General features: G+C 33.4%; 1 protein-coding gene across 3 annotated transcripts in view; it reads right to left on the reverse strand.

The window, feature by feature from the left end:
• The window catches only part of MAP2K4 (mitogen-activated protein kinase kinase 4), a 132,520-nt gene that overhangs the window by 85,426 nt on the left and 30,856 nt on the right, over positions 1 to 16,238 (reverse strand). For all 3 annotated transcript variants that reach the window (XM_081270168.1, XM_081270166.1, XM_081270167.1), the window contains one exon: positions 14,188 to 14,290. In XM_081270168.1, coding sequence (XP_081126294.1) covers positions 14,188 to 14,290 — 103 coding nt within the window. The remainder of the gene's footprint in view (positions 1 to 14,187; positions 14,291 to 16,238) is intronic.

Below are 16,238 nucleotides of genomic sequence, written 5' to 3' on the forward strand. Positions count from 1 at the left end.
GAGGTCATTTGGCAATGTCTGAAGATATTTTGTTACAACTCAGGGAGGCAGGTGCTACTGACATCTAGTGGGTAGAGTCCAGGGATGGTGCTACATTTCCTACAATGCACAGAAGGGCCACCACAACACTCTTCCAGCCTCAAATGTCCATAATGCCAAGACTGACAAGATACAAATACTTTAAGTTTCTCCTAAGATGAAGAGCCAAAAAACTACCAATCTATAAAGGACAAAATATGTTTTAATTAAACACACACACACACACACACACTACACCAGCAAAAACTCTTCTTAAAGAGTAAAAACATTTTTAATTCAAAATAAAAAATATATAGTTACTTTTAAGGAATTAGCTTAACACATAATACACCTACACAATTTAATAAATGCTATATAACGTTAAGAAGAAGGTAAATACTAATTTAAAAATATCTTTGCGATGTACTAAGAAAAAAATCAAGTTACAAAGCAGTATTGAATAAAGCTTTTTGTGAAGATTTTTAAATAAACTTAAAAACTTATCACTTTTACTTATTGATTAAATGAAATCTTAACAAACTTTTAAAAATATGTAATTGGATACTTTTATTGTATATTTTAATAAGTTTTATACATTCTGGTACCTAATAAGTTTCAGGTACACAAAAACATATTATAATTAACAGGTTTATCTTTGGAGAGAAATATCAAGGGCATGAAGCTTACCTTTTATCTAATAATTTTCTGAACCAACTGAATACTCTTACCAGAAGCCTTTGTCATTCATTTTTTAAACATAGCATAAACTATCGCTATAGATAGTAAGATTATGGGCCATATTGGGTTCCTTCATTATACTTTTCTTTATTAAAAAAGGAGAGAAACACTAGATTTTTTTCCCTTTTTTTTTTTTTTTTTTTTTTTTTGAGATGGGGTCTTGCTATGATGCTCAAGTGAGTGGGCCTGAAATTCTAGGGCTCAAGTGATCCTCTTACTTTACCTCCCAAGTAGCTGAGACTACAAGAGTCAGCCACCACACCTACTCATAAATATTCTTTCTAAAGCACAATAAAATGAATATGCTCCCACAAGTCATCTAGGGAAATCCAACTACTTAGAGGTGGTCTATACTTGCTGTAATACAGCAAATTACTCTAGGTTAATCTTCACAATACATTCAAAATACTTCTTAAAGATTTTATTTTTTTAATAATTTTTTAGTCATTGCTGGACCTTTATTTTTAATTTATTTATTTGTATGTGGTGCTGAGAATTGAACCCAGGGCCTCACATGTGCCAGGCAAGCACTCTACCTGTGAGCTACCACTCCAGCCCCAAGATTTTATGTTTCTAATACCATGACAAGGGGAAAAAATAGAAACAAAATTTGTCACAATACTATTCTATAGGCATAAGAGCTGAATTCAATGCAACTCTGTGTTAACATATTTATCATCAAGTACCTAGAGTGCTAAGAAACGCAGGTCCTTTGAGAACAAGGATAGAAAACCACAATTACAACCTATTCATATAACTTTGTTATCATTCTGGCTTTTTTTTAATTGAAGTATTACTTACATATAGTGAAATCCAAAATTATAAGCATACAGTCCAATGACTGAGTTCTGACAAAGGAATACAGCCTTATAAACTTGTAAGATATAACACTCTACCACCCCCAGAAAGTTCACTTTAGCCATTCTTGTCAATCTCCCCAAGGCAAGTACTATTCTGATCTTAATCACCACAGATCAGTTTTGCCTGTTCTGAAATTTCACATACACAGAATCAAACAGTGTGTTCCTTTTTGTGTATTGCTATTGCTTCTCAACATTTTTGGATGGGCACCGATGTGGTTGTGAATATTGTTATACTGTCCATTTTATTGGTGAAGAGTTATTTACTGAATTATATGCAACAGTTGTTTATCCTTTCTGAACATTTGGGTTCTTTCTAGTTTGGGGTCTATTATGAATAAAGTTTTTATGAACATTTGTATAGGAGTTTTTTAGAAGACATTGTCAACCTTTGTAAATAAAAAGTAGAATTGCTAGATCAAGAGGTAGGTTAGGATAGACTTTCTATTGTATTTATATACAGTCTTAACTTTTAGCCATTGGGGGGAAATACAGTAGTACTACCTTATTTTAATTTGCTAACATTGTTAAGCCATGTTTTTCATGTATTTATTATCCATTCCTACACCTTATTTGTGAAATGTCTATTCAAATCTTTAACCCAGTTTTGAAACTTGGAAGTTGTAGTAGTTCATTACATACACAAAAGTCCTTTGTCAAGTATATGCACTCAATATTTTCTCTTGATTATATGACTTGCATATATATGTTTCTTAGAAATGTTTGATGAGCATTAAAATTTTATTTTGGTAAAAATCCTGTGAAGTAACTATATATATATGTATGTGTGTGTTCACTAGACTTTCTATTCTATTTCACTGATTTATTTCTCTATTTCTTATCCTTCCACAAAGCTTTAATTATTGCAGCCTTATAGTAAACACTGAAATCAACTTATTCTTTTACAATTATTTTGTGTGTTTGTGATATTGAGGATTCAATGTAAGGGTGCTTACCACTGAGCTACATTCCCAGGCCTTTTTTACTTTCAGAGAGTCTTGCTAACTTTCTAAGGCTTTCCTCAACCTTGTGGTCCTCTTGCCTCAGCCGGCTAAAAAAATTTTGACTATTCTATGTCCTTTAATTTTTCATGTGAATTACAGAATCAAAATATCAAATTACATATATTTTTAAAAGTTTGCTAAGATTTCATTGAATCAAGAAGTTAAAGTGTTAAGAACTGATATACTACTGATATTAACTTCCAATACATGAAAATGGCATCTTCTTTGTTGTTGTTTTTTCAGTGGTGCTAGGAATCAAACCCAGGGCCATCCACATGTTAGACAAGCACTCTACCACTAAGCTATACTTCCAGCCTCAGAGTGTAGAATAGTGACCCATGTTTTCAAGTCTTTACCTCTCAGAAAGAAAAATCTTAAGGTACTTTTCTTTAAATGTATCCCTAACTATTTTAAGCTTTTTCAAGATGCTACAATCATTCTGAAACTTTATTTTCCATGTTTTTTTTTTTTTAACTAATAAACCTTTTTTTAAAATTTGATTTGGGGGCTAGGGTTGTGGCTTAGTGATAGAGCACTTGCCTGGTACATGCAAGGCCCTGGGTTCAATCCTCAGCACCACATAAAAAGAAATAAATAAAATAAAGGTATATGCCCAAATACAACTAAAAAATAAATATTTAAAATACAAATTTGATTTGGTATGATCTTCAGATATCCTGTGATTTTGCTAAGGCCACTGAATAAGTCTAGTAATTCTGGTAGACTAGGATTTATTACATGTACAATCTTATCATCTGTTCAAAAACATACTGGCTTGATCTTTCATTACAATCTTTAGGTTTTCTAATTCTTTTTCTTGTTTTATTACTGGCTAGGACCTTAAGTAAAATGAGAAAGAACTGGTGAGTATAAACTTTCTTGCCTGGTTATCAATCAGGAATAAGGCAAAGAATCTTTCATCACTAGTATGATATTAACTGTAGGTTTTTATTGTAGATGCCCACTAACAGACTGAGAAATATTTCCTTCTATTCCTAATTTAGTCAAGAAATTTTTATTGGTGAATATTGAATGTTGTCCAATACTTCTTCCATGTCTACTAAAATGTTTAGAAGCTTTTTCTCTCTTACTATATTAAGAAGTATATCAATGGATTATACTGATCATTTTCAAATGCCTAATTAAAATGAATTTCATTTGGTTGTGATATGCTATCCTTTCTATACATTGCTGAGGATTTTCAAATAGATGTTCATTAAGCATACTGGTCTATAATTTTCTTTTTTATATAATGTCCTTGTCTTGTTTTTATATCAGGATTATGTTAATTTTATAAAAACATGTTGAGAAATGGTCCCTATCACAATTTCTGAAAAGTTTTGTAGATTTGACATTTTTTTTCTTTTTTTCAGTGTTAGGGATGGAAACCAGGCTTTCACACATACCTGGCAAGCACAGTTTACCCAATAAGCTACACTTTACCCAGTGAGCTACACCTAAGCCATTTATTTCTTCTTTTAATATTTGATAAAATTTACCAGGAAAGCCACATAGCCCCCCACACTTCCTTTGTGGGAATGATTTTAACTATAAATTCAATTTTGTTTTACAGATGAAGAGATTTGGATTTTTCATTTTTCAATAACTCTGACTAATAAAGGTTGGTTAATTTATTGGCATAAAGTTATAATTTGATTTCCATAATATGCTCTTGTGTTCAGGGGATCTGTGATGATATGCCCTCCTTCATTCCTGAGAATGATAACTTAGATTTCCTCTTTTCTTTGCTATGTCTTGTTAAAGGTGCGTCACTTTTACTGATCTTTCCAAGAAACAACTTTTGAAATGGTTCATATTATTTACTCTTCATCCATTCTCTATTTCATTGATTTCTGTTCTTAACCTTTATCTTCTACCTACTTATGTGTTTAATTCATTCTTCTTTTCCTTAAAGTTTTTTATTACTCTTCTAATGATTCTATGTTGTACATTGCCTAGGCATTTCAATATTTAGCAACAACATCACATTCTTTTCCTGATTCATTCAGAACCATACTCATTTCCTCAACTGGGTTTAATTCATGTCTGTTCTATTAAAAACACAATTCCTAAATTAAGAAATATTTAAATTTGGGCATGCAACTCAGTGACAGAATACTTGACTTAGCAAGCACAAAGCCCTGTTTTTTTTTTTTTTTTTTTTTTTTGGTTCAATCCTCAGAACCAAAACAAAACAAATGTGTGTGTGTGTGTGTGTGATCAGTTATAAAAGGGTATAATTCCTTTAGTCAATAAGCTTAATTTTAAAAGCCCATTTAATAGAGAGATTTCCAAATAAATATGCCTTTAGTCTTCCCTTGCTTCTGAAACATATTTTCACAGGATTCAAACTTACAGTATAAAAGAGAAAAGGAGAAGAGGCAACACTAAAGATGAAATAGCAATAAATTTTTGGAAGAGCAAAAGTAAACTATAAAACCCACAAAAGTGCATGAATGAAGATTAGGGTTAAGGGCTCAATTTAATGACATTATTAAAATTCTATGTAAGAAGCAATTAGATCCTTAGATGGCCTCAACCAGGGGATGGTCCCTCTTTTGCCTCAGTAGGTGACACAGGCTATTAATTCTAGAGAAACTACCCTGAAAAAATACCAGAGTGTTATGATTTGATTATGAGATCTCCCACAAAAAGCTTATGTGTCAGTGCATGGAGGAATGTTCAGAGGTGAAATGATTTATATATGATAAGAACTATAAACTCATCAATGCATTAATTCATGATGGATTAATAATTTGTATGGACTATGAGGTAGTAACTACAGGCAGGTGTAGTTATGACTGGGTATGATTGGAAGGTGTGCACATGGAGATATATTTTTGTCCCTGGCTCCAGGAGCGCTTGCGCGCTTGGGCTCTCTCTCTCTCTCTCTCTCTGCTTGTTGGGTGTCATGAGCTAAGCATCTTTCCTCCTCCATGAGGCTTTGCCTTATCTCAGTTCTGGAGCAACAAAGTCAGCCTACCATGGACTGAACCTCTGAAACTGTAAACTACAATATACTTTTCTTCCTCTAAATTGTTCTTCTCAGATATTTTGGTCACAGCAATGAAAAGCTGACTAACAGGCACAGAGAAGAAATACAGTAAGGTGGACTGTATAAAAGCAAAGGAGATATACCTCACCTTCTTTGCTTAGTATGAGTCCCAGAATTTTAGCAGCTGGTTATACACAACTAGGTTTAGCAACATAGTCTACACCCTATCCAACTCTTATGTACCCTTAAACAGAGACAAGAAAAAAAGAGTAGGCTAGCCCAAGAGAAAAAAGGAAAAGACCTCCAGATGCTAACACTTGGGAATCCTCCAAAGGAAAAAAGCAAGTGCTTTTCTTTCATTTCACTGTAAGTCCCACCAGTGAAATTTCAAAGTTTCTAATCAAATTCTTGTTGTCTTATTGTGTGTGTGTGTGTGTGTGTGTGTGTGTGTGTGAGAGAGAGGGGGGGGGGAGAAAACACAAACACACACACACACACACACACACACACACACACCAAGAAACAGCCAAAGAACAAAAAGAGAGAGAACACATAAAGTCAAAGGGGAAACAATGTTTTAAAAAAAAAAAAAAAAAGGAATTAAAACTAAGAGGTCCAAATCCTGAAGTGAAGGTCCATCAGGAAGGGTCATAAAATAAACTGCTTTTCCTAGTACGAAAGACTGTTGCTTCTACACTGAAAAAGTCCAGTAAGGATAAGGAATGCAAATCAAAACCACCCCAATGCAAATCAAAACCACCCTAATGCAAATCAAAACCACCCTAAGATACCACCTCACCCCAGTAAGATTGGCAGCCACTATGAAGTCAAACAACAACAAGTGCTGGCGAGGATGTGGAGAAAAGGGTACACTTGTACATTGCTGGTGGGACTGCAAATTGGTGCGGCCAATTTGGAAAGCAGTTTGGAGATTCCTGGGAAAGCTGGGAATGGAACCACCATTTGACCCTGCTATTGCCCTTCTCGGACTATTCCCTGAAGACCTTAAAAGAGCATGCTACAGGGATACTGCCACATCGATGTTCATAGCAGCATAATTCACAATAGCTAGACTGTGGAACCAACCCAGATGCCCTTCAATAGATGAATGGATAAAAAAAAATGTGGCATCTATACACAATGGAGTACTATGCAGCAATAAAAAAATGACAAAATCATAGAATTTGCAGGGAAATGGATGGCACTAGAGCAGATTATGCTTAGTGAAGCTAGCCAATCCTTAAAAAACAAATACCAAATGTCTTCTTTGATATAATGAGAGCAACTATGAACAGAGCAGGGAGGAAGAGCAAGAAGAAAAGATTAACATTAAACAGAGACATGAGATGGGAGGGAAAGGGAGAGAAAAGGGAAATTGCATGGAAATGAAGGGAGACCCTCATTGCTATACAAAATTACATATAAGAGGTTGTGAGGGGAATGGGAAAATAAACAAGGAGAGAAACGAATTACAGTAGATGGGGTAGAGAGAGAATATGGGAGGGGAGGGGAGGGGGGAGAGTAGAGGATAGGAAAGGTAGCAGAATACAACAGTTACTAATAGGGCATTATGTAAAATTGTGGATGTGTAACCGACGTGATTCTGCAATCTGCATTTGGGGTAAAATTGGGGGTTCATAACCCACTTCAATCTAATGTATGAAATATGATATGTCAAGAGCTTTGTAATGTTGTGAACAACCAATAAAAAAAAATAAAAAAGAAACTAACTACAGAGTTAGTTTCAACTAATATATATAAAAAAAAAAAAGGATAAAGTGGAGGAAAGAAGAAAAGGAGGAGAATAGAAAGGGGGGTAGGGGAGCAGATGTAGTGAGATTTCAGACACTAGGAAAAAAGACAAAATCCCACAATCAACCACAAAGAAAACAGCAGTCACATTCCAAGATACAGGAAACACAACTAGAACTGACTTTTTAAAGTAATCCAACAACACAGAAAACATTGGAGCAATGCCTCCAAAATTCTGAAGAAAAATTTCTACTCCAGAATGCTACAGCCAAAAAAATTGTTATGAGGATTAGTAGGATGAAGAATTTCCCAAAATATAAAAAAAAAAAAACAAAAAAAATTTCTTCAAATAAATTACTCTTATCTCAGGAAGATTTAGAAAGCATACTCTACTGAAATAAGGGTAGAAACTGAAAAGAAAAGGAAGAAAACATAAAATTCCAGAAACAAAGAAACAAAATCATGCATTCACAAACCATAAAGTGATATTAAAGTACACCTACTCCAAATTACAGCAATAGTATAGATGGACAGCTGACTCTTAAATAGAAAAAAAGAACTGAGGATCAACTGAAGTTTTTAATCATGTTGACAGAAAAGTCAGTGATCCATTTAATAAGGTGATGGTAACTCTCAGGAAAACAAATTTGCTAGAGAACCATAATATTATCATGCTAAGTCTCAACTATAAATAATAATTTGAAAAAATAAATTTTCTTTACATAGCAAACTTTCTTAAGAGACAAAAGTTTCCAGAAACTTGCCTACACTACAAAGGCAAGGTCCTCATGATACTCTAAACTTAATCAAAACTCAAAACTTGCTACCCAATAGAAATAGTTGATAAACTCATCAGGAGCAAAGAATCCAGACATTTAAAAAAAGTAGGCCTTTTCAGTACTGTGGGTTAAAGAATAAAGTACTAACACCATCTTTAATGTCTACTATGAAGAAAAATGATTTATAACTCCAAAACTAAACTCATTTTTAGTATACATGCAACTCATTCATTTCTCCAAATGAGTATTCCAGAATAAACATCCACTACCTCAACTATAAAACTCATGTCAGAGATTTATATCCCTGAATTTTAAGGAGTAGGAGGCCACAGAATAAGTTCAACCACTCCTATTACCTCTGCCACCTTGTTGAGAAATGCTTCCTCAATAAATAGCAGCTGGCTTATGAAACTATACCACAACCATCCAGGGAACTAACATAAGACTGGATACCACTAAACTTACAACTTTCAGAAGTACAATAATACAAGCTTTAAAATATTATTCACAGAGCAGTATTATTCTCTATAGTCAAAAGGTGGAAACAACCCAAATGTCCAACAACAAATGAATAGCTAAACAAAATATTACATATACATACAAAAAATATTTACCCTTTAAAAAGGAGGGAAACCCTAATACATGGTGCAACATGAAAGAACCTTGAAGACATTGTGCTGAATGAAATAAACCAAGCACAAAAAAACAAATACTGTTATGATTCCATTAGGTGAGAAATATTAAGTTCAGTGGTCCATTTTCAGAATACAGCATTTATCCTTAATTGGGATGTAAGATCCAATTGTAGCCATTGGATCTCTCTCTCATCCCCCCTCACAACTCCCCAACTGACTATATAAAATAGTGACTGTCCCTATTCTAATTCAATTCTATAGTCTTTCCTTTGCCTGCCCCAATTTTAAAATCAGATTATAATCCCAAACTCTTCCTTATCAGGGCAAGGCACAGTGCTGTGTTAGGGATAAAAGCAGGCAGACTGCCCGCCCTAATGTGCTTGCTAGCCAGGTTCAGTAGCACACCCTTTTAGAAGAAGTAAAGTTTGCCTTACCCACCCACTTCCAAGCATGTTTGATTTCTTGCAGCACCTTGATATTTCTCAGAGTTAGGTAACCAGAGTACTCAAATTCATAGAAACATAAAATAGAATGATGATTAGCAGGTTCCAGGGAGGAAAGACAAAAGATTATATAAGGGGTAGAGTTTCAGTATGAGAAGATGCAAAAGTTCTGGATATGAATAGGGGTGATGGAATACACAACAACGTCCAAGTACTTAATGCCACGGAACTATAGTCTTAAAATGATTTACATGAAAAAAAATATTTATGATATATATCAATCACAAAAAGAAAGGGGGAAAAAAAGGCAGGCCAAACAAGCCCTCCTTCACAAAAAAAAAAAAAAAAAAAAAAAAAAATCCACAAATTCAACAAATTTGGGTTTTAAAAATCAATTAACTTGTACCTACAAATATTTATACCATTACTACTACTCTAAGTGCTCCACCACAGAAACATAGAAATTCCACATTTTGCCACAATTGTTTCAAAAAAACTTCAGAGATGAAAAAAAAAAAACCTGTCTAGTTTATATACACTAATTATTTTTATACTTAGAAATATACCAGAGATGTCATGAGGACTATTTTGAAGGAAAAAAGTAGACAAGGTTACAGTCCTCTCCTGGCTCACAGTCACAGCAGTCCTTCCATGAGTTCTTTCCTGAGACTTCATATGAAGAAAAGTAGTACAAAAATAGTTTATTTCATTCATATTCTTGCTCTCTCTCTCATCCCCCTCACAACTCCCCAGTTGACTATATAAAATAGTGACTGTCCCTATTCTAATTCAACTCTTAATTTGAGATCAGAGTTAAATGACAGCCAGGGTCATAGAGATAGTGACGATGCTGGGATAGAAACAAGGATTCCTACATTTTGAAAGTTTTCACAATTTAAACAACAATGTCTAGACAATTCATAATTACTCTTCTACCTTTTAAGATATAGCTTTACTAAGTAGTTTATCATGGAATTTAGAAGATCAGTGATTAACTGGGGACTTTAAAACTACTCCTAGATGTTCTATAGCACAACTTGTGTCTTTGTTCAAATGTAATAAATATAAATGAGATCCTGTAATCCTCTTGCTCAACAGATGCCCCTTAAACTTAAAACGTGGTTCCAAAATATTTAAGAGTCAAAATATATCTGTACTCATCATCATTTATTTCCTGTGTTAACTTTTAAACTAGTGTTTCTTCTTGCTTGATGATTCTGATAAGTCATAAAGATAAAAGGGCTGATCATTCAGAAAAACCACTATGTACATTTTTAAGGATTCAGTACACCGACAGTATTCAACCATTATTCATCATGATAAAAACAGAATTTAACAGAAGATTTACTTCTGTGTGTCAAATTTATGTACTGAACATGATTTTAGCATAAACCTGCCACATTTATAAGAACATCAAAAAGATTTATATGCTAATGCAATCCAAATCTGATAAAAATTTAAAAGGTAGCCATACATTTTTTTCTTTGATCTTCCTTTGTACTTCTTGGTTAAACATCTTAATCTTTTGTTTTAAGACCCAAAAGGCAAAATATTAACAACTGTTAAATCTAGGTAGTAGGTATAAGAGTATCTTTTATAATACTAATTTTCTATGTTAGAAATATTTATAATTTTAACCAATTATAATAAAAAATCAAAATTTTTAGCTGGACATTGTGTCACAGGCTTATAATCCCAGTGCTCATAAGATTGAGGCAGGAGGATCACAAGTTAGAGGACAACCTCAGCAAATTAGCAAGGGGCCCTGAGCAACTCAGTGAGACCTTATCTCAAAATTTTAAAAAATTACTAAGGGCTGGGGGTAAAGCTCAGTAGTAGAGACTTCTAGGTGCAATCCCCAGTACCCCTCAGCCCCCCCTTCCAAAAAAAACTTTTGTTTTTGGTTTTTGGTGGTACTAGGGAATGAACCTAGGGCCTAACACATATTAGGCAAATGTGTTACCACTGAGCTACATCCCCAGCACCCCAAATGAACTCTAAATTAGAGAGGATTCAAAGTAAAAGAAATGAAGGATTAGAATCTAAAGAGTTTATTATAACTATTTCTAAAGAAAGGTCTAGTCTGTGCCACATTTTCTCTTCACCTTCCCTCCAAAGTGAAAAGTGAGCATAATTCTAAAGAAAACAAACACATCTGGGGAAAATACTGGCCCTACTTAATCTGGTATTTTGAATATTCCAGTTCTAACTGCAGCCATCTCTCAACTATTCACAGAAGAGTAAAGTCAAGCCTATCAAGTGAAGATCCATAATCAGAGCTTCCAATCAATAAATAATTAAGATTTACAAGATACAGGGGGAACATTAAGGAGAAAGACAGAGATGCAAGAAAAATGAGCCCCTGAGGAAACAGATAATCCAGAGGACAGTTAAAATTCCCTACTTTGCATCCATAAATTAAGAATAGGATACTAAGAAAAAGCTACAATCGATCCCTGGAATTTAAGAGCTTGACAAAACAGAATATTCTATAGAAGGGTCAAAAAATAAAGAAAATTTAAAAAAAAAAAAACATCTCCCAGGATATAGAACAAGAAAACAAAGAGAAAAATAAAAAAGAAAAGGAAAAATAAAATTTAAAAAAACACAAGGAATTTAGACAGCCCAACATTCAAATAAGTCAGGTTTCAGGAAAATATCATAGGAAAAACATAAAGGAATATACCAAAAGGAAAGCAGTAAAAATTTTCTCAGAAACACAGATACTTGAATCTTTAAAAAGCATTCTTCATATACACAGAAAGATGACCCATACCTAGGCATATCCTCTTATAATTTTAGAATACCATTTATAAAGAAACAATGCTAAAAGCGCCAATTAGAGAAAGAAATAGGTCATCTGTAACTAAGACCTCTACTACAATTAACTAGAGCTACATGATTCCCAAAACATACTGCACTTAGACTCAGCAGAAAGCCAGTCTCTATTTTTCCACCTATCCTTTCCCGTCTTTCAAAATTCCATTCAAATCTTGCTCCTCTATGAAACTTTTCACTACAAAACTTAAAGTGATCTTACCCACCCCTTGCACCTTTCACTTGACATTCAATTAGCATTTTTATGCCTCAATTCTTGAAATGCTGTAACCTCTTGCATTTTCATTAAACTGTTGGTTTTCAGAAACTAAGGATGCTATTCGTGAACTTTTTTTTTTTTTTTTAAGTCTTTCAAAGGATCGCTGCACCCAGGAGAAATCAAATGTGAAATGGATCTGAAACTAGTTCCTGGACATATCTTAACATCATTAGTTATTTCTTTTTCCTAAAGTCATGAACAAATTTACATTTAGTTCCATAACAAAATGTTCACAGAAATTTTAAGAGGAAAAACACATAAATAGCAAGAGATATCTTATTTCAATGCTTCCACAAACTGCAAGTTAGGATTTCTAATTGCAAAGTACTATCCTAAACAGCGATCAACAAAGAGAACAAAGGACACCTTACAGAAGGTGCTGGGGAGGTGGCATCTACTATGTATATACCTCCTACGTAACAAAACAATTATAGTTGACCAATGTCAATGCCAGTAGTTGTCTACTCCTGATCCAGATCCATAGATCTAAGTAATACAATTACAACAAAGTCTAGGTCTAAATTTTTACATACCAGAGTCAAGTTCTAAAGATTCTGTCATAAGGTAAAAGTACCTATTACCATGTCCCAAACGTTTAACAGTTGTTGAGAAAAAATTGGAAAACATAGGTTATAAATTATTATAAATCACTAGTTTAGATAAATAAAACTCAACTCTTTTTAGAAAAAAAAATTTACCCTATATTTACTTGTTTTAAAAAAAAAACTAAAAAAGGAGATTTTTTTCTACAAATTCTCCATAAATCAAGAAACTTCTGAGGGAAGAGTACAATATGTAAATTTTTCCCTAGTTATAAATCCAAGTTAGGTTGTCTCTTCTATTCAAAGGTCTTAAAAAAAGAGAGAGAGAGAGAGAGATCTATTAAGTTTATTGGTACTTCAAGTATGTGGTTTAGCTAGTAAATAGCAAGAGATATTTTAAGAATTAGTTCTATATGAGCCTTCACTAGAAATCCTAGGAAATGAAGAAGGAGGAGATCCTTTTAAGAGCACTTCCTTGATACTGGAGCTCTTACTAATTAAAAAGTACTATGTTTCCTTACTCAATATAGACCTCACCTGATGTTTCAAAGAAGGAAAGAAGGCTGGGGCTTTAGCTGAGCTCTGACGAGAAATCTAATTATGAAAACTAGCCTAATAAAATTGACAGAATTCTTAGTCAAATAATTTGTTATATGCAGCTTTCATTTAATCTATCCTTTGTTCTAAGGCTACAGGTGAAAGCATAAGTATGTACAAACACATACGCACCCCTCCCTTCTAGACATTGCTATTCTAAATATAGTTCTGAAGGCAAATAACTGATGTTTCTAATAATATTTTCAGTGAGATGCTACAATATCAATTATATTTTTAATTAAAAATATTCAGTGAATAAATTTTTTAAAATCACTGACATCTGTATAATTATATCTTTCTTTCAATTTGCCATGACATGGAAAATCTTGGAGAAATTTAGCTTATTAAGAATGGTAATCTATTACTAGGCGAATGGTAAGGATTTACACAGGTACAGGACAGATAAATTTCCTAAATATATACTGCCATTTAACTGGAAATCTAGAAGGAAAAAGATAAATAATATTCTCAGAGAGTTTAATAAGCTAACAATGAATCTAAATCTTTGGCTCTTTTTTCCCAAGTAAACTTTTAAAAAAAGGAAAATCATGTTTATCAACTTAAGACAACAGAATCCATAACTTTATACTTAAGTTGAAGCAGTAATATTTCAAATGGTCCATTAATATAATGGAAACACCAACCCCTCAGCTCAAAAAAATTCATAAAATCCAATAACTTTAAAACCTTAAGTTGAGCTTTTTATTTGATTACCGAGAATACTCACATGTGTGGGTTTTGGACTCCTGTAGTATTGGGATTCAGAGTAAACCTTGTTGTGGATTTGACAGGTGGATTTGCAAAATTCAACTTCAGTGCTTTGCGTTTACCTAAGAAATAACAAATAAAAAGTGAAAGTTTCAAGTACCATAAAACAGGTACTATTCTGAAGGTTAAGAAACTTATACTAAAAAGGCAGAAATAAACACTTGCTTTAAAAAATAATCAATGCAGGATAATATTCTGAAAGGCAACAAAGAATTTCTCAGAATTAAGAAAAAGCAAATAAAAATTATCTAATGGTGTTACTAACCACAATCACTCACTATGCTACATGCATCAGGTTCAGTGCTTCAAGTTTACACTGTTCAGAAGTTATAACACTTTCACAAAGAAAAATAATGGTTGCTGTAAGAATCATTTATTTCAGCAGATAAACTGTAAAATATTACCACCTCTCAGTGTTATAATTTAATGCCTTCAACTTAATAAAAATCATTTTCCCTTAAGTTTAATATAAACAACTGAGTAAGGAATATTAAGAATTCTGCAACCAAAATGAGCTAAAAGGATCATGGTACAGTCAACTTCCAAGTTAATAACACAGGTATTCCAAATACTTATTTTCATAAATCAGTTTATTTGGGATCAGAAGGGAATAGATAGCAATATTTTTATTATACAAAGCCAGGAAATGCAGGTGCTATTTTTATAAATTTATATATATAAATTTATAGATACAGAGCTATCCAGGGTTTTATTTATTTATTTATTTTTTTGCTAGTACTGAGGACTGAACCCAGAGGTGCAGCTACCACAGAGTTACACTTCCAGCCTTTTTCATTATTTTTTTTTTTTTTAATTTTGAGACAGGATCTCACAAAATTGCCCAGTTTGGTCTAAAACTTTACAATCCTCCTGCCTTGGCCTCCTGAGTTACTGGCATTACAGGTGTGTGCTATCGCACCTGCACCTGGTTTCTTAAAAAATTCATATATGTTTATCAATCCAATTATCCCCAAATAATCACTGTTTACTTTCTATTGCAGATTTTTTTTCTATGCAGATACAGACATGTATTTTCCACTGCAATTTAAATCAGATCACATTGTTTTTAACATATTTTACTCATAACCACATTCTTTCAATATTAAAAAATCTTAAAGGGCAGGGGCTATAGCTCAGTAGCAGATCACTTGCCTAGCATGCGTGAGGCACTGAGTTCGATCCTCAGCACCACATAAAAATAAACAAAATAAATACATTCTGTCCATCTACAACTACAAAAATAAATAAATAAATCTTATAGAAATATATCTTTAGGATTTAAACAGCTAATTTTTAAAAGAATTGGTTTTTTAAGCACTTGCAGCAAATCTGGTTTTTTTGTTTTAATTTGGGTTTCATCATGTTCATACAGGATGCTTTTGCCTGCATTCACTTGCCACAGTTTATTACATATGTACCTACTTATTAAAAAAAATCTTTAAAATCCAAGCATTTTTACACTTCAGTAGATTTATAAGACTTATTAGAGGGCTCAAACTCTAGGCATAAGATCTGAAAGCTGGAGTGAGCCATGCTAGTTGGAGGGAACTGCAAGGGTGAGAGCACAGTACTCACTGCCATGGCTCATACATCAGCTATTACGGATGGGCCTTTCTACAGGAAAGACTTCTCAAGAACCCCACAAACACCCAATCTCAGAATAAGAAGAGTACAACATGAATTTTCTACATAATTTGTCCTTTCAGGTATCTAATACTTATTTTAAAATCATTTTTACCTGACAGTAAGTAGAAGAGGGCATTGAAAGTGCTTATACAGTGGCCAGAGGGCATAGCTCAGGAGTAGAATACTTGCCCAACATGCAAAAGGTCCTTGGTTCAATCCTCAGCTCCACCAAAATAATAATGATAATCAGGTACTCAATGAAAAAATGACAGATTTCACTATAATTAAAAACAACAAACTCAAGGCCACGCATCACTGTGCCTCCCTGTAATACTAACACTCAGAATGCTGAGGTGGGAGGACCACTTAAGCTCAAGAGTTTGA

This window comes from Spermophilus citellus (assembly GCF_964194105.1).
Source record: "Spermophilus citellus genome assembly, chromosome: 17".
NCBI lineage: Eukaryota > Metazoa > Chordata > Mammalia > Rodentia > Sciuridae > Spermophilus > Spermophilus citellus.